Raw genomic sequence first — 27,467 nt, forward strand, 5'->3', positions numbered from 1 at the left:
GTGGATGGGCACGGAGCTGGGGCACAGACTGAGCCGGGGACGGGGACGGACGTGGGGGCGCGGACAGACCCACGGCCACGGACAGACCCGGGGATGGAGCCGGGGACGTGGGTGGACCCAAAGGGCGCAGACGGAGCCGGGGACGCGGGTGGACCCAAAAGGTGCAGACGGACCCGGGGACGCGGACGGACCCGGGGACGCGGACGGACCCAAAGAGCACAGACGGACCCGGGGACGCGGATGGACCCGGAGACAGACGGACCCGGGGACAAGACAGACCCTCGGACGCGGATGGACCCAAAGAGCGCAGACGGAGCCGGGGACGCGGCCGGAGCCGCGGAGCGGGAACGAAACGGGGACCGGAGCCGCCGCACAGCCCCGCACAGCCCCGCACAGCCCCGCCGCGCCCCCCGGAGCCGCTCCGTCCCCTCCGCCCCACGGAACGCGGCCGCGGTTCCCCCCGCCCCGCGCCGCTCCGCCCGCCCCGTCACGGGGTTCGGAGCCGCCCGCGGCGCCCGGACGTTCCGTGTTCCGGAGCGGAGGCGCCGCTCGCGGAGCCGCGACGCGCCCGGGGCCGCCGGGCGGACGGCCGGGGGATCGGACGGCGGCGGGCGGAGCGTCAGAACGTCCACCGCTCCCGGCTCTGGCTGTCGCCGCCGGAGCCGCCGCCCGGCGCGGGGCCGTGGGAGTGCCGCGACGAGTCCTCGCCGCTCAGGCTCTTCCTGCACACCGGGCACGTGTCGTGCTGCGGGGGGAGGCGGGGGGGGGGCTGAGCGGGCGGCGCGGGGCCGCGGGCGCGGGGACCCCCGGAGGGCGCTTCTTACCAGCTCCAGCCAGGGCACGATGCAGCCGCCGTGGAAGAAGTGGTTGCACGGAAGCTGCCGCACCGGCTCGGCCACCGCGTAGTCCTCCTTGCACACCGGGCACTCCAACCCCGTGTCTGCAAAGCGGCGGTGCGCGGCCGTGCGGAGCCCGGGCGGCACCGGAGAGCCGGCCCCGGAGAGCCGGCCGTGCGCGCGGGGAGGACCCCCGCCTCCCCGAAGCCCCCCGGAACGCGGACACCCACCGACTTGATCCTGAGTCACCGCCACCGTCGGCAGCGAGGAGATCTTCTCTTTGTCGGCCGGCGGCGGCCCCGTGTTCTCCAGCTGTCCCAGGAGCTGCGCGGGCACAGGGCGACGTGTGGGGCACAGGGCGACGTGTGGGGCACAGGGCGACGTGTGGGGCACAGGGTGAGGTGTGGGCACAGGGCGACGTGTGGGGCACAGGGTGAGGTGTGGGCACAGGGCGACGTGTGGGGCACAGGGTGAGGTGTGGGCACAGGGTGAGGCATGGGGCACAGGGCGAGGTGTGGGGCACAGGGCGACGTGTGGGGCACAGGGTGAGGTGTGGGGCACAGAACGGCGTGGGGCACAGAACAGTGTGGGGCACAGGGTGAGGTGTGGGCACAGGGTGAGGTGTGGGGCACAGAGCGACGTGTGGGGCACAGGGTGAGGTGTGGGGCACAGGGCGACGTGTGGGGCACAGGGTGAGGTGTGGGGCACAGAACAGTGTGGGGCACAGGGTGAGGTGTGGGCACAGGGTGAGGTGTGGGGCACAGAGCGACGTGTGGGGCACAGGGTGAGGCGTGGGGCACAGGGCAAAGACGAGGCATGGGGCACAGGACGAGGTGTGGGCACAGGGTGAGGTGTGGGGCACAGAACCGTGTGGGGCACAGGGCGAGACATGGGGCACAGGGTGAGGTGTGGGGCACAAAACAGTGTGGGGCACAGGGCGAGGACGAGGCATGGGGAACAAGACAGTGTGGGGCACAGAGTGAGATGTGGGGCACAGAACGGTGTGGGGCACAGGGTGAGGCATGGGGCACAGGGTGACGTGTGGGGCACAGGACGACGTGTGGGGAACAGAACAGTGTGGGGCACAGAACGGTGTGGGGCACAGGACAAGGTGTGGGGCACAGGACGAGGTGTAGGGCACAGGGTGAGGCGTGGGGCACGGTGAGGTGTGGGGCACAGGGCGAGGCATGGGGCACAGAACGATGTGGGGCACAGGACGACGTGTGGGGCACAGGGTGAGGTGTGGGGCACAGGGCGACGTGTGGGGCACAGGGCGAGGTGTGGGGCACAGGGTGAGGTGTGGGGCACAGGGCGACGTGTGGGGCACAGGGCGACGTGTGGGGCACAGAACGGCGTGGGGCACAGGGTGAGGTGTGGGGCACAGAACAGTGTGGGGCACAGGGTGAGGTGTGGGCACAGGGTGAGGTGTGGGGCACAGGGTGAGGCGTGGGGCACAGGACGAGGCATGGGGCACAGGACAGTGTGGGGCACAGGGCGAGGTGTGGGGCACAGGGCGACGTGTGGGGCACAGGACAGTGTAGGGCACAGGGTGAGGTGTGGGGCACAGGGTGAGGTGTGGGGCACAGGACAGTGTGGGGCACAGGGCGAGGTGTGGGGCACAGGGTGAGGTGTGGGGCACAGGGCGACGTGTGGGGCACAGGACAGTGTAGGGCACAGGGTGAGGTGTGGGGCACAGGACAGTGTGGGGCACAGGGCGAGGTGTGGGGCACAGGGTGAGGTGTGGGGCACAGGGCGACGTGTGGGGCACAGGACAGTGTAGGGCACAGGGTGAGGTGTGGGGCACAGGGTGAGGTGTGGGGCACAGAATGGTGTGGGGCACAGGGTGAGGTGTGGGGCACAGGATGATGTGTGGGGCACAGGGTGAGGTGTGGGGCACAGGATGATGTGTGGGGCACAGGGCAACGTGTGGGGCACAGGACAGTGTAGGGCACAGGGTGAGGTGTGGGGCACAGGACAGTGTGGGGTACAGGGCGACGTGTGGGGCACAGGGTGAGGTGTGGGGCACAGGACGAGGCATGGGGCACAGGACAGTGTAGGGCACAGGGTGAGGTGTGGGGCACAGGGCGAGGCATGGGGCACAGGACAAGTTGTGGGGCACAGGATGACGTGTGGGGCACAGGGTGAGGTGTGGGGCACAGGGCGACGTGTGGGGCACAGGGCGAGGTGTGGGGCACAGGGTGAGGTGTGGGGCACAGGGCGACGTGTGGGGCACAGGGCGAGGTGTGGGGCACAGGGCGAGGTGTGGGGCACAGGGTGAGGTGTGGGGCACAGGGCGACGTGTGGGGCACAGGGCGAGGTGTGGGGCACAGGGCGAGGTGTGGGGCACAGGGTGAGGTGTGGGGCACAGGGCGACGTGTGGGGCACAGGGCGAGGTGTGGGGCACAGGGTGAGGTGTGGGGCACAGGGCGACGTGTGGGGCACAGAACGGCGTGGGGCACAGGGTGAGGTGTGGGGCACAGAACAGTGTGGGGCACAGGGTGAGGTGTGGGCACAGGGTGAGGTGTGGGGCACAGGGTGAGGCGTGGGGCACAGGACGAGGCATGGGGCACAGGACAGTGTGGGGCACAGGGCGAGGTGTGGGGCACAGGGCGACGTGTGGGGCACAGGACAGTGTAGGGCACAGGGTGAGGTGTGGGGCACAGGGTGAGGTGTGGGGCACAGGACAGTGTGGGGCACAGGGCGAGGTGTGGGGCACAGGGTGAGGTGTGGGGCACAGGGCGACGTGTGGGGCACAGGGCGACGTGTGGGGCACAGGACAGTGTAGGGCACAGGGTGAGGTGTGGGGCACAGGGTGAGGTGTGGGGCACAGAATGGTGTGGGGCACAGGGTGAGGTGTGGGGCACAGGATGATGTGTGGGGCACAGGGTGAGGTGTGGGGCACAGGATGATGTGTGGGGCACAGGGCAACGTGTGGGGCACAGGACAGTGTAGGGCACAGGGTGAGGTGTGGGGCACAGGACGAGGCATGGGGCACAGGACAGTGTAGGGCACAGGGTGAGGTGTGGGGCACAGGGTGAGGTGTGGGGCACAGGGCGAGGCATGGGGCACAGGACAAGTTGTGGGGCACAGGACGACGTGTGGGGCACAGGGTGAGGTGTGGGCACAGGGTGAGGCATGGGGCACAGGACGATTTGTGGGGTACAGGGTGAGGCGTGGGGCACAGGACAAGGCGTGGGGCACAGGGTGAGGTGTGGGGCACAGGGCGAGGTGTGGGGCACAGAGTGAGGTGTGGGGCACAGGATGATGTGTGGGGCACAGGGTGAGGTGTGGGGCACAGAACCGTGTGGGGCACAGGATGATGTGTGGGGCACAGGGTGAGGTGTGGGGCACAGGGTGAGGTGTGGGGCACAGGATGATGTGTGGGGCACAGGGTGAGGTGTGGGGCACAGAACGGTGTGGGGCACAGGGTGAGGTGTGGGGCACAGCCCGGCAGCCACAATGGGGCAGGGGCTGCATCCCAGCACCGACCCACAGCAACAGCTCCTCACTGCGAAGTGGGGGCTGGGGGGCCCATCTCCCAGCTGTAAAGGATGGGATCTGATTTATGGGGCCCCATCTCCCACTCAGATGGGCTGAGATCCATGGGTCCTCATCTCCCAACTGGGACCCATGGGTCCTCATCTCCCAACTGGGATCCATGGGTCCTCATCTCCCAACTGGGATCCATGGGTCCTCATCTCCCAACTGGGATCCATGGGTCCTCATCTCCCAGCTGGGATCCATGGGTTCTCATCTCCCAACTGGGATCTATGGGTCCTCATCTCCAACCTGGGATCCATGGGTCCTCATCTCCCAGCTGGGATCCATGGGTCCTCATCTCCCAACTGGGATCTATGGGTCCTCATCTCCCAACTGGGATCCATGGGTCCTCATCTCCCAACTGGGACCTATGGGTCCTCATCTCCCAGTTGGGATCCATGGGTCCTCATCTCCAACCTGGGATCCATGGGTCCTCATCTCCCAGCTGGGATCCATGGGTCCTCATCTCCCAACTGGGATCCATGGGTCCTCATCTCCCAACTGGGATCCATGGGTCCTCATCTCCCAACTGGGACCTATGGGTCCTCATCTCCCAGTTGGGATCCATGGGTCCTCATCTCCAACCTGGGATCCATGGGTCCTCATCTCCCAGCTGGGATCCATGGGTCCTCATCTCCCAACTGGGATCTATGGGTCCTCATTTCCAACCTGGGATCCATGGGTCCTCATCTCCAACGTGGGATCTATGGGTCCTCATCTCCCAGCTGGGATCTATGGGTCCTCATCCCCAAACCAGGGATCCATGGGTCCTCATCTCCCAGCTGGGATCCATGTGTCCTCATCTCCCAACTGGGATCCATGGGTCCTCATTTCCAACCTGGGATCCATGGGTTCTCATCTCCAACGTGGGATCTATGGGTCCTCATCTCCCAGCTGGGATCTATGGGTCCTCATCTCCCAACTGGGACCCATGGGTCCTCATCTCCAACCTGGGATCCATGGGTCCTCATCTCCCAGCTGGGATCCATGGGTCCTCATCTCCAACCTGGGATCCATGGGTCCTCATCTCCCAGCTGGGATCCATGGGTCCTCATCTCCAACCTGGGATCTATGGGTCCTCATCTCCCAACTGGGACCCATGGGTTCTCATCTCCTAACTGGGACCTATGGGTCCTCATCTCCCAGCTGGGATCCATGGGTCCTCATCTCCCAACTGGGATCCATGGGTCCTCATCTCCAACCTGGGATCCATGGGTCCTCATCTCCCAGCTGGGATCTATGGGTCCTCATCTCCCAACTGGGATCCATGGGTTCTCATCTCCTAACTGGGACCTATGGGTCCTCATCTCCAACCTGGGACCTATGGGTCCTCATCTCCCAGCTGGGATCCATGGGTCCTCATCTCCCAGCTGGGATCCATGGGTCCTCATCTCCCAACTGGGACCTATGGGTCCTCATCTCCCAACTGGGATCCATGGGTCCTCATCTCCCAGCTGGGATCCATGGGTCCTCATCTCCAACCTGGGATCCATGGGTCCTCATCTCCCAGCTGGGATCCATGGGTCCTCATCTCCCAACTGGGACCTATGGGTCCTCATCTCCAACCTGGGATCCATGGGTCCTCATCTCCAACCTGGGATACATGGGTCCTCATCTCCCAGCTGGGATCCATGGGTCCTCATCTCCAACCTGGGATCTATGGGTCCTCATCTCCCAGCTGGGATCCATGGGTCCTCATCTCCCAACTGGGATCTATGGGTCCTCATCTCCAACCTGGGATCCATGGGTCCTCATCTCCAACCTGGGATCCATGGGTCCTCATCTCCCAGCTGGGATCCATGGGTCCTCATCTCCAACCTGGGATCTATGGGTCCTCATCTCCCAACTGGGATCCATGGGTTCTCATCTCCTAACTGGGACCTATGGGTCCTCATCTCCAACCTGGGATCCATGGGTCCTCATCTCCCAACTGGGATCCATGGGTCCTCATCTCCCAACTGGGATCCATGGGTCCTCATTTCCAACCTGGGATCCATGGGTTCTCATCTCCAACGTGGGATCTATGGGTCCTCATCTCCCAGCTGGGATCTATGGGTCCTCATCTCCCAACTGGGATCCATGGGTCCTCATCTCCCAACTGGGATCCATGGGTCCTCATTTCCAACCTGGGATCCATGGGTTCTCATCTCCAACGTGGGATCTATGGGTCCTCATCTCCCAGCTGGGATCTATGGGTCCTCATCTCCCAGCTGGGATCTATGGGTCCTCATCTCCCAGCTGGGATCTATGGGTTCTCATCTCCTAACTGGGACCTATGGGTCCTCATCTCCAACCTGGGATCCATGGGTCCTCATCTCCCAACTGGGACCCATGGGTCCTCATCTCCAACCTGGGATCCATGGGTCCTCATCTCCCAGCTGGGATCCATGGGTCCTCATCTCCAACCTGGGATCCATGGGTCCTCATCTCCCAGCTGGGATCCATGGGTCCTCATCTCCAACCTGGGATCTATGGGTCCTCATCTCCCAACTGGGATCCATGGGTTCTCATCTCCTAACTGGGACCTATGGGTCCTCATCTCCAACCTGGGATCCATGGGTCCTCATCTCCCAGCTGGGATCCATGGGTCCTCATCTCCCAACTGGGATCCATGGGTCCTCATCTCCCAACTGGGATCCATGGGTCCTCATTTCCAACCTGGGATCCATGGGTTCTCATCTCCAACGTGGGATCTATGGGTCCTCATCTCCCAGCTGGGATCCATGGGTTCTCATCTCCTAACTGGGACCTATGGGTCCTCATCTCCAACCTGGGACCTATGGGTCCTCATCTCCCAACTGGGATCCATGGGTCCTCATCTCCCAGCTGGGATCCATGGGTCCTCATCTCCCAACTGGGACCTATGGGTCCTCATCTCCCAACTGGGATCCATGGGTCCTCATCTCCCAGCTGGGATCCATGGGTCCTCATCTCCAACCTGGGATCCATGGGTCCTCATCTCCCAACTGGGACCTATGGGTCCTCATCTCCCAGCTGGGATCCATGGGTCCTCATCTCCCAACTGGGACCTATGGGTCCTCATCTCCAACCTGGGATCCATGGGTCCTCATCTCCAACCTGGGATACATGGGTCCTCATCTCCAACCTGGGATCCATGGGTCCTCATCTCCCAGCTGGGATCCATGGGTCCTCATCTCCAACCTGGGATCTATGGGTCCTCATCTCCCAGCTGGGATCTATGGGTCCTCATCTCCCAACTGGGACCTATGGGTCCTCATCTCCCAGCTGGGATCCATGGGTCCTCATCTCCCAACTGGGATCTATGGGTCCTCATCTCCAACCTGGGATCCATGGGTCCTCATCTCCAACCTGGGATCCATGGGTCCTCATCTCCCAGCTGGGATCCATGGGTCCTCATCTCCAACCTGGGATCTATGGGTCCTCATCTCCCAACTGGGATCCATGGGTTCTCATCTCCTAACTGGGACCTATGGGTCCTCATCTCCAACCTGGGATCCATGGGTCCTCATCTCCCAACTGGGATCCATGGGTCCTCATCTCCCAACTGGGATCCATGGGTCCTCATTTCCAACCTGGGATCCATGGGTTCTCATCTCCAACGTGGGATCTATGGGTCCTCATCTCCCAGCTGGGATCTATGGGTCCTCATCTCCTAACTGGGACCTATGGGTCCTCATCTCCAACCTGGGATCCATGGGTCCTCATCTCCCAACTGGGATCCATGGGTCCTCATCTCCCAACTGGGACCCATGGGTCCTCATCTCCAACCTGGGATCCATGGGTCCTCATCTCCCAGCTGGGATCCATGGGTCCTCATCTCCAACCTGGGATCCATGGGTCCTCATCTCCCAGCTGGGATCCATGGGTCCTCATCTCCAACCTGGGATCTATGGGTCCTCATCTCCCAACTGGGATCCATGGGTTCTCATCTCCTAACTGGGACCTATGGGTCCTCATCTCCAACCTGGGATCCATGGGTCCTCATCTCCCAGCTGGGATCCATGGGTCCTCATCTCCCAGCTGGGATCCATGGGTCCTCATCTCCCAACTGGGATCCATGGGTCCTCATCTCCCAACTGGGATCCATGGGTCCTCATCTCCCAGCTGGGATCCATGGGTCCTCATCTCCCAGCTGGGATCTATGGGTTCTCATCTCCTAACTGGGACCTATGGGTCCTCATCTCCAACCTGGGATCCATGGGTCCTCATCTCCCAACTGGGATCCATGGGTCCTCATCTCCCAACTGGGACCCATGGGTCCTCATCTCCAACCTGGGATCCATGGGTCCTCATCTCCCAGCTGGGATCCATGGGTCCTCATCTCCAACCTGGGATCCATGGGTCCTCATCTCCCAGCTGGGATCCATGGGTCCTCATCTGCAACCTGGGATCCATGGGTCCTCATCTCCCAGCTGGGATCCATGGGTCCTCATCTCCCAGCTGGGATCCATGGGTCCTCATCTCCCAACTGGGATCCATGGGTCCTCATCTCCCAACTGGGATCCATGGGTCCTCATCTCCCAGCTGGGATCCATGGGTCCTCATCTCCCAGCTGGGATCTATGGGTTCTCATCTCCTAACTGGGACCTATGGGTCCTCATCTCCAACCTGGGATCCATGGGTCCTCATCTCCCAACTGGGATCCATGGGTCCTCATCTCCCAACTGGGACCCATGGGTCCTCATCTCCAACCTGGGATCCATGGGTCCTCATCTCCCAGCTGGGATCCATGGGTCCTCATCTGCAACCTGGGATCCATGGGTCCTCATCTCCCAGCTGGGATCCATGGGTCCTCATCTCCCAGCTGGGATCCATGGGTCCTCATCTCCAACCTGGGATCCATGGGTCCTCATCTCCCAGCTGGGATCCATGGGTCCTCATCTCCCAACTGGGATCTATGGGTTCTCATCTCCAAACTGCAATCTATAGGTTCTCATCTCCCAACTGGGATGGGATCTGTGGGTCTTCATTTCCCAACTGAGTGGGATGGGCTGGGATCTACAGGTCCCTACCACCAGATTAGGATCTATGGGCCCCTATCCTCAAACTGGGATCTCTGGGTCCCCATCCCCAAATGGGATCTGTGGGTCCCCAGCTGGGATCTGTGGATCTCCATCCCTGAACTAGGATCTGTGGGTCCCCATCTCCCAGCTGGGATCCATGGGTCCCCATCTCCCAGTTGGGATCTATGGGTCCCCATCCCCAAACTGGGATCTGTGGGTCCCCATCCCCAAATGGGATCTATGGGTCCCCATCCCCAAATGGGATCTGTGGATCTCCATCCCCAAACTGGGATCTGTGGGTCCCCATCTCCCAGCTGGGATCCATGGGTCCCCATCTCCCAGTTGGGATCTATGGGTCCCCATCCCCAAACTGGGATCTGTGGGTCCCCATCCCCAAACTGGGATCTCTGGGTCCCCATCCCCAAATGGGATTTGTGGGTCCCCCTCTCCAAACTGGGATCTGTGGGTCCCTGCCCCCAAACCGGGATCTGTGGTTCTTCCCCATCCCTGCCCTGTCCCTCCCAGTGCTGCAGCTCCCGGAAGGACCGTTTGTGGGGCCGTTTGTGGGGCCGTTTGTGGGGCCGTTTGTGGGGCCATTTGTGGGGCCATTTGTGGGGCTGTCTGTGGGGCTGTTTGTGGGGCCGTTTGTGGGGCCGTTTGTGGGGCCATTTGTGGGGCCATTTGTGGGGCCGTCTGTGGGGCTGTCTGTGGGGCTGTTTGTGGGGCCGTTTGTGGGGCCATTTGTAAGGCCGTTTGTGGGGCCGTTTGTGGGGCCATTTGTGGGGCCGTTTGTGGGGCCGTTTGTGGGGTGGTTTGTGGGGCTGTTTGTGGGGCCATCTGTGGGGCCATTTGTGGGGCCGTTTGTGGGGTGGTTTGTGGGGCTGTTTATGGGGTGATTTGTGGGGTGGTTTGTGGGGCCGTTTGTGGAGCTGTTTGTGGACGGCCCAGGGCACACAGACACACGGACACACGGACACACGGACACACAGACACACGGACAGCACTGCAGGTGTCGGCTCTGCAGCAGGGAGGGCGGCGCTCACCTGCGTGACGATGGCGTCGAGGCCGCTCTGTCCCCACGCGTAATCCCCGGGGTTGGAATGCAGCATCCCGCTCCTGTGGACGCAGCGTGATGCAGCGTGATGCAGCGTGACGCAGCGTGATGCAGCGTGATTCAGTGTGATGCTGTGTGGGTGCAGTGTGATGCAGTGTGGATGCAGCATGATGCAGTGTGGATGCTGTGTGGATGCAGCATGGATGCAGCATGGATGCAGTGTGGATGCAGCGTGGATGCGGCGTGGATGCAGCGTGGATGTGGCGTGGATGCAGCGTGGATGCAGCGTGGATGTGGCGTGGATGTGGCGTGGATGTAGCGTGATGCAGCGTGGATGCAGCATGATGTGGTGTGGATGCAGCGTGGACACAGCATGATGCGGTGTGGATGCAGTGTGGATGCAGCATAATGCTGTGTGGATGCAGCGTGGATGCAACATGATGCTGTGTGGGTGCAGTGTGGATGTGGCGTGGACGCAGCATGATGTGTGGTGTGTATGCAGCGTGGATGCAGTGTGGATGCAGCATGATGCGGCGTGGATGCAGCATGGATGCTGCATGATGCTGCGTGGATGCAGCGTGGAAGCAGCATGAAGCAGCGTGGATGCAGCATGATGCTGCGTGGATGCAGCATGTGTGGATGCAGTGTGGTGTGTGGATGTGGCGTGGATGCAGTATGGATGCAGTGTGGATGCAGTGTGGATGCAGCGTGGACACGGCGTGGATGTGGTGTGGATGCAGCATGACGCTGTGTGGACACAGTGTGATGCAGTGTGGATGCAGCATGGATGCAGCGTGGATGTGGCGTGGATGCAGATGATGCTGTGTGGATGCGGTGTGGATGCGGCGTGGATGCAGCGTGGATGCGGTGTGAATGCTGTGGATGCAGCGTGGATGCAGTGTGATGCGGCATGGATGCAGCATGATGTGTGGATGCGGCGTGGATGCAGCGTGGATGCGGTGTGGATGCAATATGATGCAGTGTGGATGCAGCGTGGATGTGGCGTGGATGCAGCGTGGATATGGCACGGATGCAGCGTGATGCAGCGTGGATGCGCTGTGGACGTGGCGTGGATGCAGCGTGGATATGGCACGGATGCAGCGTGATGCAGCGTGGATGCGGCACGATGTGTGGCTGCAGTATGGATGTGGGGTGGATGCTGTTTGGATGCAGGCTGGATGCAGCATGATGTGGTGTGTATGCGGCGTGGATGCAGCATGATGCTGCATGGATGCAGCGTGGACGCAGCGTGATGCTGTGTGGAAGCAGCGTGGATGTGACATAGATGCAGTGTGATGCAGTGTGGATGTGGCGTGCATGCAGCGTGGATGTGGCTTGGATGCAATGTGATGCAGTGTGGGTGCAGTGTGGATGCAGCATGGACGCAGCATGGATGCAGCATGGTTGCAGTGTGATGCAGTGTGGATGCAGCGTGGTTGCAGTGTAGATGCAGTGTGGGCGCAGCATGGCTGCAGTGTGATGCAGGGTGGATGCAGCATGGTTGCAGTGTGGATGCAGCATGGTTGCAGTGTGATGCAGCGTGGATGTGGCATGGTTGCAGTGTAGATGCAGCGTGGATGCAGCATGGTTGCAGCGTGGATGCAGCGTGGGTGCAGCGTGGTTGCAGTGTGATGCAGCGTGGATGCAGCATGGTTGCAGTGTGATGCAGTGTGATGCAGCGTGGACGCAGCATGGTTGCAGTGTAGATGCAGCATGGTTGCAGTGTGATGCAGCGTGGACACAGCACGGTTGCAGTGTAGATGCAGCGTGGATGCAGTGTGCTCAAGCAACAGCCCTGCATGGCCCTGCGGGCAAGTGCTGTTGACTGTTGTGTTCACTGGTGCGTACTGGTGCGTACTGGTGCACACTGCTGCATACTGGTGCATACTGGTGCGTACTGGAGCGGAGTGGTGCCCCCCAGCAGAGGCCGTGCTGAAGGCAGGCCCAGAACTCACCATGAGAACGGGTGCTGTGAGCCGGGAATGGCCGAGTTGGCGAAGAACCCCGCGAAGATCTGCTGGATGATTCTGGGGAGGGAAGCAGGAGGGGCCGGGCTGAGCCGACGGCTGAACACAGGGCTGCGCTCCCACCGCGGCCGTCGCACCTCTGTCTGTCCGTCCGTCCGTCCGCAGAAGGCCGAGCGCCGGGATGTAGCACACAGGGAGTGCGTGCGGGGAGGGCGTGCGGGGAGGGCGTGCAAGGGAAGTGTGCAGGGAGAGCGTGCAAGGAGTGCATGCAAGGAGGGCGTGCAGGGAGAGTGTGCAGGGAGTGCGTGCAGGGAGAGTTTGCAAGGAGGTCGTGCAGGGAGCACATTCAGGGAGTGCATGCAGGGAGAGCGTGCAAGGAAAGCATGCAAGGAGTGCGTGCAAGGAGAGCGTGCAGGGAGAGCATGCAGGGAGAGCGTGCAAGGAAAGCGTGCAGGGCGTGTGCGCAGGGAGAGTGTGCAATGAGAGCATGCAAGGGAAGTGTGCAAAAGAAGCGTGCAGGGAGTTCATGCAGGGAGGGCATGCAAGGAGTGCGTGCAGGGAGAGCGTGCGTGCAAGAAGAGGGTGCAGGGAGTGTGCACAGGGAGTGCGTGCAAGGAGTGTGCACGGGGAGAGTGTGCAAGGAGAGTGCGCAGGGAGAGCGTGCAGGGAGAGCGTGCGTGCAAGGAGAGGGTGCAGGGAGTGCATGCAGGGAGTGTGCGCAGGGAGAGTGTGCAATGAGAGCGTGCAAGGAGTCCATGCAGGGAGAGTGTGCAAGGAGAGTGTGCAAGGGAAGTGTGCAAGGGAGGGCGTGCAGGGAGTTCATTCAGGGAGTGCATGCAAGGAGTTCGTGCAGGGAGTGCGTGCAGGGAGAGCGTGCAGGGAGTGCATGCGTGCAAGGAGAGGGTGCAGGGAGTGCATGCAAGGAGTGTGCACAGGGAGAGAGTGCAATGAGAGCGTGCAGGGAGAGCGTGCAAGGAGTCCATGCAGGGAGAGTGTGCAAGGAGAATGTGCAAGGAGAATGTGCAAGGGAAGCATGCAGGGAGGGCGTGCAGGGAGGGCATGCAAGGAGTGTGTGCAGGGAGAGTGTGCAGGGAGTGTGCACAGGGAGAGAGTGCAATGAGAGCGTGCAATGAGAGCGTGCAAGGAGTCCATGCAGGGAGAGCGTGCAGGGAGAGTGTGCAAGGGAAGTGTGCTGGGAGGGCGTGCAGGGAGTGCATGCATGGAGTGCGTGCAGGGAGTGCGTGCAGGGAGTGCATGCATGCAAGGAGAGGGTGCAGGGAGTGCGTGCAAGGAGTCCATGCAGGGAGAGCGCGCAAGGAGAGTGTGCAAGGGAAGCGTGCAAGGGAAGCATGCAGGGAGTTCATGCAGGGAGGGCATGCAGGGAGAGCATGCAGGGAGAGCATGCAGGGAGAGTGTGCAAGGAGTGTGTGCAGGGAGCACACCCACAGCCCCCCCCGGACTGGGGATTCGTACCCCTCAATGGCCGGCGAGCGGTCGGGGCGGGAGCTGCCCCGGGAGCGGAACCTGCGCGCCATGGGCAACCGCGGCGGCCGGCTGGGCCCCCAGAGCTCGGCGTGGGCCTGGTGGCCCCGCTCGTTGTCTCTGCCGTCCTGGTCCAGGGAGCCGCTGCTCAGGAAGGGTCTGAAGTCGGGAAAGAACACGGTGTGGTCCAAGTGGTCCCAGAGCTGCGCGACAGGGGAACACAACGCACACGGCTGCGTCACGCCGCAACGCTACGCACCCCCCCCCCCACCACCACCAAGGCCCCCCCGACCACCAAGGCCCCCCTCAACCCCGAGGCCCCCACGACCCCCGAGACCCCCCCCACCCCCGAGCCCCCCCCGACCTCCGAGGCCCCCCCAACTCCAAGGTCCTCCCCCCACCCCCCGGGCTCCCCCCGACCACCGGGACCTCCTCGACACCCGAGCGCCCCCCCAACCCCCGGGACCCCCCCCAACCCCTGAGACCGCCCTCCCCAACCCCCGAGACCCCCCCGACCCCCAAGGCCCCCCTGACCACCGAGGCCCCTCTGACCACCGAGGCCCCCACCCCCTCCAGGGGCCCCCTCGAAACCCGAGCCCCCCCCCCGACCCCCGAGACCCTCCCCCACCCTCAAGCCCCCCCGACCCCAAGGCCCTCCCCCACCCCCCGACCCGAAGCCCCCCCGACCCCGAGGCCCCTCCCGACCCCAAGGCCCCCCCGACCCCCGACCCCCCCCCAACCCCGAGCCCCTCCCCTCCGGGGCCCCCCCCGACACCCGAGGCCCCCCTGATCCTCGAGGCCCCCCCAACCACCAAGGCCCCCCCCACCCCCTGAGGCCCCCTCCGACCCCGAGGCTTCCCCCCACCCCCGAGACCCCCCCCAACCCGAAGCCCCCCCGAATCCGAGGCCCCCCCGACCACGAGGCTTCCCCCCACCCCCGAGACCCCCCCCAACCCGAAGCCCCCCCGAATCCGAGGCCCCCCCGACCACCAAGGCACCCCCCTGACCCGAAGCCCCCCCCAACCCCGAGGCCATCCCAACCACCAAGGCCCCCCCTCACCCCCTGAGGCCCCCCCCGACCCCGAGGCCCCTCTGACCCCTGAGCCCCCCACCCCCCAGGGGCCCCCCCGACCCCCAAGGCCTCTCCCGACCCCCGAGGCCCCCCCCGACCCCGACCCCCCCCGACCCCAAGGCCCCCCCCCCCCCGGCACAACACACCTCTGCAAACTGTGCCGAAGGGCCGTCATCCAGGCCGCTGCCGTCCAGGAAACTGAGGGGGAACGGATGGTCAGAGGGGGGGGGGCTCCAAAACACCGCGGGAGGGATGGAGGGGGAGGGCAGGAGGGGGCCGAGGGGCACAAAGAGAGGGGGGGGCAACGGATGTGAGCACAGCATGGGGGGGGATGTGGAGGATATGGATCCCAGCACCCTGGGGGGGGGGGATATGGAGTGGGGAGGAATGGATCCCAGCTCTGTGGGGGGGGGGGATATGGAGTGGGGAGGAATGGATCCCAGCTCTGTGGGGGGGGATATGGAGTGGAGAGGAATGGATCCCAGCTCTGTGGGGGGGGGGATATGGAGTGGGGAGGAATGGATCCCAGCTCTGTGGGGGGGGATATGGAGTGGGGAGGAATGGATCCCAGCTCTGTGGGGGGGGGGATATGGAGTGGGGAGGAATGGATCCCAGCTCTGTGGGGGGGGATATGGAGTGGAGAGGAATGGATCCCAGCTCTGTGGGGGGGGGGATATGGAGTGGGGAGGAATGGATCCCAGCTCTGTGGGGGGGGGATATGGAGTGGGGAGGAATGGATCCCAGCTCTGTGGGGGGGGGATATGGAGTGGGGAGGAATGGATCCCAGCTCTGTGGGGGGGGATATGGAGTGGGGAGGAATGGATCCCAGCACCCTGGGGGGGGATATGGAGTGGGGAGGAATGGATCCCAGCTCTGTGGGGGGGGGGATATGGAGTGGGGAGGAATGGATCCCAGCTCTGTGGGGGGGGATATGGAGTGGAGAGGAATGGATCCCAGCTCTGTGGGGGGGGGGATATGGAGTGGGGAGGAATGGATCCCAGCTCTGTGGGGGGGGGATATGGAGTGGGGAGGAATGGATCCCAGCTCTGTGGGGGGGGGATATGGAGTGGGGAGGAATGGATCCCAGCTCTGTGGGGGGGGATATGGAGTGGGGAGGAATGGATCCCAGCACCCTGGGGGGGGATATGGAGTGGGGAGGAATGGATCCCAGCTCTGTGGGGGGGGGATATGGAGTGGGGAGGAATGGATCCCAGCTCTGTGGGGGGGGATATGGAGTGGGGAGGAATGGATCCCAGCTCTGTGGGGGGGGGATATGGAGTGGGGAGGAATGGATCCCAGCTCTGTGGGGGGGGATATGGAGTGGAGAGGAATGGATCCCAGCTCTGTGGGGGGGGGGATATGGAGTGGGGAGGAATGGATCCCAGCTCTGTGGGGGGGGGATATGGAGTGGGGAGGAATGGATCCCAGCTCTGTGGGGGGGGATATGGAGTGGGGAGGAATGGATCCCAGCACCCTGGGGGGGGATATGGAGTGGGGAGGAATGGATCCCAGCTCTGTGGGGGGGGGATATGGAGTGGGGAGGAATGGATCCCAGCTCTGTGGGGGGGGGGAAGGAGGGGAAGGCGCAGATCCTGGCTCAGCGCAGCCCCTTTGTGCCGAGCCCGCGCTCTCCATCCACGCTCGCAGCCCTGCACGCACCTGGAGTCGTCTGTCACCTCTTCGATGAAGCCGGACTCACACCGGGGGCACGTGTACTCCTGGGGAGGAAGACGAGGAGGAGGAGGATGGGCTGAGCTGCGGGACGTCGCAGACCCACAGCCAGGCGGCACTGCGAGAGCTCAGGGCCAAAGGGGGGCACGGCCCTGTGCTGCAGCACAGACGGGGGGCTGCCACGCAGTGGGGATGGGGGCCGTCACGCAGGGGGGAGGGGGGCCGTCACGCAGTGGGGGTGGGGGCTGTCATTCATTTGGGATGGGGGCTGCCACGCAGTGGGGAGGGGGGCCATCATGCAGTTGGGGTGGGGGCCGTCACGCAGTTGGGGTGGGGGCCGTCACACAGTGGGGATGGGGACCGTCACGCAGTGGGGTGGAGGCTGTCACGCAGTGAGGATGGGGGCTGTCACATATTGGGGATGGGGGCTGCCACGCAGTGGGGATGGGGGCTGCCACGCAGTGGGGATGGGGGCTGTCATGCAGAGGGGATGGGGGCTGTCATGCAGTTGAGGTGGGGGCTGTCACATATTGGGGATGGGGGCTGCCACGCAGTGGGGATGGGGGCTGTCATGCAGAGGGGATGGGGGCTGTCACGCAGTGGGGATGGGGGCTGTCATGCAGTGGGGAGGGGGCTGTCACGCAGTGAGGATGGGGGCCATCACGCAGTGAGGGTGGGGGCTGCCACGCAGTGGGGGTGGGGGCTGCCACGCAGAGGGGGTGGGGGCTGCCATGCAGAGGGGATGGGGGCTGTCACATATTGGGGATGGGGGCTGTCACGCAGTGAGGATGGGGGCCATCACGCAGTGGGGATGGGGGCTGTGACACTGAGGTGAAGGACTAGCAGGGCACAGCTCTGCCCATTCCTGGCAGCTTCGCGATGCTCCTTTCTGAGCATTAACGCTCCTGGGAGCCATTGGGACCAGCAGAGGCAGGGGGAGAGAAGGGGAAGCACTGAGCTGTGCGGGGTCGGGTGGCAGCAGCTCCCTGTCAGACTGGGCTGGGGGTGGGAGCGCTGCCTGTGGGTGCTGGGTGGGTGCAGGGTGGGTGTGCTGCCCATGGGTGCAGGGTTGGCACAGGGTGGATGTAATGCCCATGGGTGCAGGGTGGGCACAGGAGGTGTGAATGTGCTGACTATGGGTGCAGGGTGAGTACAGGATGGATGTGCAGCCCGTGGCTGCAGAGTTGGTGCAGGGTGGATGTAATCCCATGGGTGCAGGATGGATGTGCTGCCAATGGGTGCAGGGTGGGCACAGGATGGATGTGCAGCCCATGGGTGCAGGGTGGGCACAGGAGGTGTGAATGTGCTGCCCATGGGTGCAGGGTGAGTACAGGATGGATGTGCAGCTCATGGGTGCAGGGTGAATGTGCTGCCCATGGGTGCAGGGTAGGCACAGGATGGGTGTGCTGCCCACGGGTGCATGGTGGGCACAGGATGTGTGAATGTGCTGCCTGTGGGTGCAGGGTGGGTGCAGGGTGGGTGCGCTGCCCATGGGTGAAGGGTGGGCACAGGGTGGGTGCGCAGCCCACAGGTGCAGGGTGAGTACAGGATGGGTGTGCTGCCCATGGGTGAAGGGTGGGTGCAGGGTGAATGTGGAGCCCACGGGTGCAGGGTGAGTACAGGATGGATGTGCAGCCCATGGGTGCATGGTGGGCGCAGGATGGGTGTGCTGCCTGTGGGTGCAGGGTGGGCACAGGGTGAATCTGCTGACTGTGGGTGCAGGGTGGGCACAGGGTGGGTGTGCTGCCCATGGGTGAAGGATGGGCACAGGGTGTGTGAATGTGCAGCTCACGGGTGCAGGGTGGATGTAATGCCCGTGGGTGCAGGGTGGGTGTGTAGCCCATGGGTGAAGAGTGGGCACAGGATGGATGTGCTGCCCATGGGTGCAGGGTGGGCACAGGGTGAATGTGCAGCCCGTGGGTGCAGGGTGAGTACAGGATGGATGTGCTGACTATGGGTGCAGGGTGGGCACAGGATGGATGCGCAGCCCGTGGGTGCAGGGTGGGCACAGGAGGTGTGAATGTGCTGACTATGGGTGCAGGGTGAGTGCAGGATGGATGTGCTGCCCATGGGTGCAGGGACAGTGCAGGATGGGTATGCTGCCCATGGGTTCAGGGTGGACACAGGATGGGTGTGCTACTCATGGGTGCAGGGTGGGCACAGGGTGGGTGTGCTGCCCATGAGTGAAAGATGGGCCCAGGGTGTGTGAATGTGCAGCCCATGGGTGCAGGGTGGGTGTGCAGCCCATGGGTGAAGGGTGGGCACAGGATGGATGTGGTGCCCATGGGTGAAGGGTGGGCACAGGGTGGGTGTGCTGCCTGTGGGTGCAGGGTGGGCACAGGGTGGGTGTGCTGCCTATGGGTGCAGGGTGGGTGTGCAGCTCATGGGTGCAGGGTGGGCACAGGGTGGGTGTACTGCCCATGGGTGCAGGGTGGGCACAGGATGGATGTACTGCCCATGGGTGCAGGGTGGGCACAGCATGGGTGTGCTGTCTATGGGTGAAGGGTGGGCACAGCATGGGTGTGCTGTCCATGGGTGAAGGGTGGGCACAGCATGGGTGTACTACTCATGGGTGCAAGGTGGATGTAATGCCCATGGGTGCAGGGTGGGCACAGGGTGAATGTGCAGCCCACGGGTGCAGGGTGAGTACAGGTTGGATGTGCAGCCCATGGGTGCAGGGTGGGCACAGGGTGGGTGTGCTACTCACGGGTACAGTATGATTACAGCATGGATGTGCTGCCCGTGGGTGCAGGGTGGGCACAGGATGTGTGAATGTGCAGCCCACGGGTGCAGGGTGAGTGCAGGATGGACGTGCTGCCCATGGGTGCAGGGTTGGTGCAGGGTGGGCACGGGATGGATGTGCAGCGTGGGCACAGGACGGATGTACTGCCCATGGGTGCAGGGATGGCACAGGGAGAATGTGCTGCCCATGGGTGCAGGGTGGGTGTGCTACTCATGGGTGCAAGGTGGATGTGCAGCCCGTGGGTGCAGGGTGGACACAGGATGGGTGTGCTACTCATGGGTGCAGGGTGGGCGCAGGGTGGGTGTGCTGCCCATGAGTGAAAGATGGGCCCAGGGTGTGTGAATGTGCAGCCCATGGGTGCAGGGTGGATGTAATGCCCGTGGGTGCAGGGTGGGTGTGCAGCCCATGGATGAAGGGTGGGCACAGGATGGATGTGGTGCCCATGGGTGCAAGGTGGGCGCAGGGTGGGTGTGCAGCTCATGGGTGAAGGGTGGGCACAGGGTGGGTGTGCTGCCTGTGGGTGCAGGGTGGGTGTGCAGCTCATGGGTGCAGGGTGGGCACAGGATGGATGTGGTGCCCATGGGTGCAGGGTGGGCACAGCATGGGTGTGCTGTCCATGGGCATAGGGAGGGTGTGCTGCCCGTGGGTGCAGGGTTGGTACAGGGTGGGTGTGCAGCTCATGGGTGCAGGGTGGGTGCAGGGTGAATGTGCTGCCCATGGGTGCAGGGTGGGCACAGGGTGAATGTGCTGCCCATGGGTGCAGGGTGGGCACAGGGTGGGTGTGCTGCCTGTGGGTGCAGGGTGGGCACAGGGTGGGTGTGCAGCTCATGGGTGCAGGGTGGGCACAGGGAGAATGTGCTGCCCACAGGTGCAGGGTGAGTACAGGATGGATGTGCAGCCCGTGGGTGCAGGGTGGGCACAGGATGGATATGCTGCCCATGGGCTCAGGGTTGGTGCAGGGTGGGTGTACTAGTCATGGGTGCAGGGTGGGCGCAGCGTGAGTGTGCTGCGCATGGGTGCAGGGTGGGCGCAGGGTGAAATGTGCTGCCCACGGGTTTAGAGTGGGCACAGGGTGGATGTACTACTCATGGGTGCAGAGTGATTACAGGATGGATGTGCTGCCCATGGGTACAGGGTGGGTACAGGGTGGGCACAGGGAGAATGTGCTGCCCATGGGTGCAAGGTGGGTGTACTAGTCATCGGTGCAGGGTGGGCACAGGGTGAATGTGCTGCCCATGGGTGCAGGGTGGGTGTACTAGTCATGGGTGCAGGGTGGGCACAGGGTGAATGTGCTGCCCATGGGTGCAGGGTGGGCGCCCCACGGCCCAGCAGCACTCCACAGCTGCAGCCACACCTCAGCCTGGTGCTCTGCAGTTCGGAGAGCAGCGCTGGGCTCCCAGACGGCCGGCAGCAGCGGCACACGTGCAGCAGCAGCAGCAGCGAGTGCAGCTCCCTCGTGCACGGCTGGCACTGACAGAAACGCACACGTGCATTCTGGACCGAGAAGCAAGCAAAGCTGCTCTGGAGCGGAGCGCTCCGAGCAAAGCCAGAAAGCAGAACGGCAGCCGGGCAGCCCCGTGCCCTTCTCCCCTTCCTCCTGCACCCTCCTCAGCTCTCAGACGGAGCGGAGCACCCCGCACCCAGCTGCAGCTCCCTTCCTGCCCCGCAGCACAGCTGCAGCACCCGGGCTGTCAGCAGCGACACGGAGCGGTGCTGCAGCACGACGTCCCTCCCGTCCCCTTCTGCACCGCTGTTTATTGCGGGTGCTGCCGTCTGCCTTCCTCCCCACGCACGGCCACTGCTGGGAGCACCCAGCGCTCCCTCTGGACAGCCCGGCATCGCCCGCCCCCTGCCCTGCACCGCCCTGCTCAGCTCCAAGTCCCTCCGTGTGAGCAGATCGCAGGCAGGCATGGTCAGCTCCGTCCCGACACCCGACGGGGGCAGCGGTTGGGAAGTGAGGGGTGCCGACCTCAGCAGGGTGCAGCGCAGGGGTGGAGCGAAGGGAGCCGACAGCAGCTCCGGCCTCAGCCCATCTCAGCCACCCCCGCTGCCCCCCAGCGACCCCGAGCGGCGCACGGCGCTCCGCAAAGCCACCGCAGCGCCGCACGAACTGCAGCCCAGCTCCGAGCGCTGCGTTTGGAGGGCGGTGCGAAGGAGCAGCTTTGGGGAGGACAGACGGAGCGGCGCCGGGTTCCGCCCCCAGCCCACAGCCAGCAGTGCAGGACGCGGAGCTGCGAGAGGCGCAGCGCTCCTCAGTTCACAGCGATGGCTGCAAGGCGACGCGCGCCCTGAGCTCAGCACAGCGGGGTGCTTCCCCACTGCAAGCGGGGCACAGGGAGCACAGCCAGAGCCCCAAACACCCGAACAGCCCGCAGCCAGAGCACTAAGCACCCGCACTGCCCCAACAACCTGCACGGACCTGAGCACACAGAGCCGAGAGCACCCAGAGAGCACCCAGAGAGCACCCAGAGAGCACCCAGAGCTCAGGAAAGCCGCACAGCCCCAACAAGCTGCATGGACCTGAGCACACAGAGCCCTGAGCACACAGAGCACCCAGCACGCACAGAGCCCTGAGCACACAGAGAGCACCCAGCACACACACGCAGAGCACCCAGCACGCACAGAGCCCTGAGCATGCAGAGAGCACCCAGCACACACACGCAGAGCACCCAGCACGCACAGAGCCCTGAGCACATGCAGGGCACCCAGCACACACACGCAGAGCACCCAGCACACAGAGCTCAGGACAGCTGCACAGCCCCAACAACCTGCATGGACCTGAGCACACAGAGCCCTGAGCACACAGAGAGCACCCAGCACACACACGCAGAGCACCCAGCACGCACAGAGCCCTGAGCATGCAGAGAGCACCCAGCACACACACGCAGAGCACCCAGCACGCACAGAGCCCTGAGCACATGCAGGGCACCCAGCACACACACGCAGAGCACCCAGCACACAGAGCTCAGGACAGCCGCACAGCCCCAACAAGCTGCATGGACCTGAGCACACAGAGCCCTGAGCACACAGAGCACCCAGCACACACACGCAGAGCACCCAGCACGCACAGAGCCCTGAGCATGCAGAGAGCACCCAGCACACACACGCAGGGCACCCAGCACACACACGCAGGGCAGCCGCACAGCCCCAACAACCTGCACTGCCCTGAGCACACAGAGCACCCAGCACACAGAGAGCACCCAGCACACACACGCAGAGAGCACCCAGCACGCACACGCAGAGAGCACCCAGCACAGCCCCAACAACCTGCACTGCCCTGAGCACACAGAGCACCCAGCACACAGAGCCTTGAGCATGCAGAGAGCACCCAGCACACACACGCAGAGAGCACCCAGCACAGCCCCAACAACCTGCACTGCCCTGAGCACACAGAGGGCACCCAGCACACAGACGGCACCCAGCACACAGAGCTCAGGACAGCTGCGCAGCCCCAACAACCTGCACGGACCTGAGCACACAGAGGGCACCCAGCACACACACGCAGGGCACCCAGCACAGCCTCAACAACCTGTACTGCCCTGAGCACACAGGGCACCCAGCACACATGCAGAGCGCACCCAGCACACAGAGCTCAGGACAGCCGCACAGCCCCAACAACCTGCACGGACCTGAGCACACAGAGGGCACCCAGCACGCACACGCAGGGCACCCAGCACACACACGCAGGGAGCACCCAGCACACAGAGCTCAGGACAGCTGCACAGCCCCAACAACCTGCATGGACCTGAGCACACAGAGCCCTGAGCACACAGAGAGCACCCAGCACACACACGCAGAGCACCCAGCACGCACAGAGCCCTGAGCATGCAGAGAGCACCCAGCACACACACGCAGAGCACCCAGCACGCACAGAGCCCTGAGCACATGCAGGGCACCCAGCACACACACGCAGAGCACCCAGCACACAGAGCTCAGGACAGCCGCACAGCCCCAACAAGCTGCATGGACCTGAGCACACAGAGCCCTGAGCACACAGAGCACCCAGCACACACACGCAGAGCACCCAGCACGCACAGAGCCCTGAGCATGCAGAGAGCACCCAGCACACACACGCAGGGCACCCAGCACACACACGCAGGGCAGCCGCACAGCCCCAACAACCTGCACTGCCCTGAGCACACAGAGCACCCAGCACACAGAGAGCACCCAGCACACACACGCAGAGAGCACCCAGCACGCACACGCAGAGAGCACCCAGCACAGCCCCAACAACCTGCACTGCCCTGAGCACACAGAGCACCCAGCACACAGAGCCTTGAGCATGCAGAGAGCACCCAGCACACACACGCAGAGAGCACCCAGCACAGCCCCAACAACCTGCACTGCCCTGAGCACACAGAGGGCACCCAGCACACAGACGGCACCCAGCACACAGAGCTCAGGACAGCTGCGCAGCCCCAACAACCTGCACGGACCTGAGCACACAGAGGGCACCCAGCACACACACGCAGGGCACCCAGCACAGCCTCAACAACCTGTACTGCCCTGAGCACACAGGGCACCCAGCACACATGCAGAGCGCACCCAGCACACAGAGCTCAGGACAGCCGCACAGCCCCAACAACCTGCACGGACCTGAGCACACAGAGGGCACCCAGCACGCACACGCAGGGCACCCAGCACACACACGCAGGGAGCACCCAGCACACAGAGCTCAGGACAGCTGCACAGCCCCAACAACCTGCATGGACCTGAGCACACAGAGCCCTGAGCACACAGAGAGCACCCAGCACACACACGCAGAGCACCCAGCACGCACAGAGCCCTGAGCATGCAGAGAGCACCCAGCACACACACGCAGAGCACCCAGCACGCACAGAGCCCTGAGCACATGCAGGGCACCCAGCACACACACGCAGAGCACCCAGCACACAGAGCTCAGGACAGCCGCACAGCCCCAACAACCTGCACGGACCTGAGCACACAGAGGGCACCCAGCACGCACACGCAGGGCACCCAGCACACACACGCAGGGAGCACCCAGCACACAGAGCTCAGGACAGCTGCACAGCTCCAACAACCTGCATGGACCTGAGCACACAGAGGGCACCCAGCACGCACACGCAGGGCACCCAGCACACACACGCAGGGAGCACCCAGCACACACACGCAGGGAGCACCCAGCACACAGAGCTCAGGACAGCTGCACAGCCCCAACAACCTGCATGGACCTGAGCACACAGAGCCCTGAGCACACAGAGGGCACCCAGCAGACACACGCAGAGAGCACCCAGCACGCACACGCAGAGAGCACCCAGCACAGCCCCAACAACCTGCACTGCCCTGAGCACACAGGGCACCCAGCACACACGCAGAGGGCACCCAGCACACACACGCAGAGGGCACCCAGCACACACACGCAGAGGGCACCCAGCACGCACACGCAGAGGGCACCCAGCACGCACACGCAGAGGGCACCCAGCACGCACACGCAGAGGGCACCCAGCACGCACACGCAGAGGGCACCCAGCACGCACACGCACAGAGCACCCAGCACGCACACGCAGAGGGCACCCAGCACACACATGCACAGAGCACCCAGCACGCACACGCAGAGGGCACCCAGCACGCACACGCAGAGGGCACCCAGCACGCACACGCAGAGGGCACCCAGCACGCACACGCAGAGGGCACCCAGCACACAGAGCTCAGGACAGCCGCACAGCCCCAACAACCTGCATGGACCTGAGCATGCAGAGGGCACCCAGCACACACACGCAGGGCACCCAGCACACACAGAGAGCACCCAGCACGCACACGCAGAGCACCCAGCACGCAGAGCTCAGGACAGCTGCACAGCCCCAACAACCTGCATGGACCTGAGCACACAGAGCCCTGAGCACGCAGAGGGCACCCAGCAGACACAGAGCCCTGAGCATGCAGAGAGCACCCAGCACACACACGCAGAGAGCACCCAGCACACACACGCAGAGAGCACCCAGCACACAGAGCTCAGGACAGCTGCACAGCCCCAACAACCTGCATGGACCTGTGCACACAGAGCCCTGAGCACACAGAGGCCACCCAGCAGACACGCAGAGGGCACCCAGCAGACAAATCTCAGGACAGCTGCACAGCCCCAACAACCTGCACAGCCCTGAGCACGCAGAGGGCACCCAGCACACAGAGGGCACCCAGCACACACACGCAGGGAGCACCCAGCACCCAGAGCTCAGGGCAGCCGCACAGCCCCAACAACCTGCACTGCCCTGAGCACACAGAGCACCCAGCACACAGAGCCCTGAGCACACACGCAGAGGGCACCCAGCGCGCACGCAGAGGGCACCCAGCGCGCGCACGCAGAGGGCACCCAGCGCGCGCACGCAGAGGGCACCCAGCAGACAGAGCTCAGGAGAGCTGCACAGCCTCAACAACCTGCATGGACCTGAGCACACAGAGGGCACCCAGCACACATGCAGGGCACCCAGCACACACATGCAGAGGGCACCCAGCGCGCACGCAGAGGGCACCCAGCGCGCACGCAGAGGGCACCCAGCGCGCACGCAGAGGGCACCCAGCGCGCACACGCAGAGGGCACCCAGCACACAGAGCTCAGGACAGCCGCACAGCCCCCATCTGGGCGCTCTGGAAGCAGAAAGTGGAGCAGAGCAGAGCAGCCAGGAGAGCCGTGCCGGCCATCCTCCCCCACACGCACCGAGGATGCGGCGACCTCCTTCCCAGCGCCGAGGAGCTGCAGGTTCCTTCCCACCCGCGGCGCCGGATCCCGATTTAGAAGCAAAGGAACCGCGGGCGGCGGACGGGCCGTGCGGGGGGAAGGTCCGCCCGGGAGGCGCTCGGCACCGCCGTACCGCGGCTGCACGACGCGCTCCGCACGCACAGCGCCGCGCTCCCGACGCACGGGGGGCTCCGCGGGGACGGAGGGGTCGAGCCGCTCCCGCACGGCGCCCCTCCGCACCGAGATGCGGGAGGGCGGAGCGCCGCGGTGCGGAGGGAGAGCCGAGCAAAACTGCGGGGACGGGAGGGAAGAGAGAGCGTCAGGAGCGGCTCAGCCCCGCAACCAGGGAGGCACGGGGCTATCCTACGGGGGGAGGGGATCCAACGTCCCAGAACGCACAGCATGGGGGGGTGCGGGGCTGAACCCTCCATGGGAGAGCAGTGAGATAACGGCGGGCGTGGAGGGAGCGCGGGCACGGGCGTGGAAGGGAGCGCGGGCACGGGCGTGGTGACAGCTGTGAGGTGCCCTCAGAGCAGCAGCCCGGCCCCGGCCCCGCACCCTGCAGAGCCCCTCCCGGCGGAGCGTTGGGGTCACGGCATCTCAGAGGGCCGCGGGCTCCGAGCAGCCGCCGCTCTTCACCCAGAGGCGAGGAGGGCACCGGGAGCGGCCCCGGCCCCACGCGGGCTGGGATGCGGGGCCAGAGCGGCGGTCACCCCCACATCCAGCACGGAGCCCCACGGGGGTCGCGGCAGCCCCACCGCCCCCGTGCTCCTCACCACGCAGCGAGGAGGGCGCCGGCACCGAGCCCGGCCCCACGGGAGCTCAGCTACGGGCCGGGAGCGGCGCTCAGCCCTCGGTACCGCGGCTCGGGGGGGGCCGGCGGAGCTCCGGCGGGGGGGCGGCGCTCCCCGACAGCTGTTCTCGGGGGGGTCGCAGCCCCCGGCAGACGGCGGGAAGGAGGGGAGCCGCCGGCCCGCGGCTCAGCGGGGCCCGGAGGAGGGGAGGGGGGGGGTCGGGGTCACCCCCACCGCGGGGGTCTCGCGGCCCCCCTTCCCGCCCGGGCTCCCAGGTCCCCCGCTAGGAGGCCTCGGGGGCGGTGGGCCCGGCACGGCCCCGGCGCCGCGACGGGGGCAGCGCTGCCCGCCGGCCGCTCCGCACGGAGCCCCGGCCCCGCTCTGCGGGGCGCCGAGGAGCCGCGGCCTTCCCCCGGCCCGCCCCCGGCCCGGCCCCTCGGAGCGCCCGGGGCTTACCGGCAGCTTGGGGCTGACCTCCCCTTTGCAGCTGTGGCAGAAGAAGCGGTGCTGGGACACGGCGGCCGCCGCCGCCGCCGAGGCCTCCGCCATCTTCTCTCTCCGCCTCCTCCGCCGGCTCCCTGCCGTCAGTCCTCCGGCCGGGCAGCGAGGCGGCGGTCCGACGGGTA

The 27,467-nt window shown here is 64.8% G+C and overlaps 1 protein-coding gene across 2 annotated transcripts in view; it reads right to left on the reverse strand.

The window, feature by feature from the left end:
• The window catches only part of RNF115 (ring finger protein 115), a 27,693-nt gene extending 261 nt beyond the window's left edge, over positions 1 to 27,432 (reverse strand). The window contains exons 1-9 of one of the 2 annotated variants that reach the window (XM_090127107.1): positions 27,298 to 27,432; positions 16,596 to 16,654; positions 15,083 to 15,134; positions 13,856 to 14,067; positions 12,371 to 12,442; positions 10,405 to 10,477; positions 1,067 to 1,160; positions 825 to 940; positions 573 to 745 (exon numbers count right to left, since the gene is read on the reverse strand). In XM_090127107.1, the coding sequence (XP_089983233.1) occupies positions 620 to 745; positions 825 to 940; positions 1,067 to 1,160; positions 10,405 to 10,477; positions 12,371 to 12,442; positions 13,856 to 14,067; positions 15,083 to 15,134; positions 16,596 to 16,654; positions 27,298 to 27,390 (897 nt within the window). In that variant the 5' untranslated portion in view covers positions 27,391 to 27,432 and the 3' untranslated portion in view covers positions 573 to 619. Of the gene's footprint in view, positions 746 to 824; positions 941 to 1,066; positions 1,161 to 10,404; positions 10,478 to 12,370; positions 12,443 to 13,855; positions 14,068 to 15,082; positions 15,135 to 16,595; positions 16,655 to 27,297 lie in introns of those variants that run through there. The other variant, XM_031610423.2, reaches the window with a different exon arrangement.
• Positions 27,433 to 27,467: the final 35 nt, after the last annotated feature.

Source organism: Phasianus colchicus, chromosome 30, assembly GCF_987193195.1.
Source record: "Phasianus colchicus chromosome 30, bPhaCol1.hap1.1, whole genome shotgun sequence".
NCBI lineage: Eukaryota > Metazoa > Chordata > Aves > Galliformes > Phasianidae > Phasianus > Phasianus colchicus.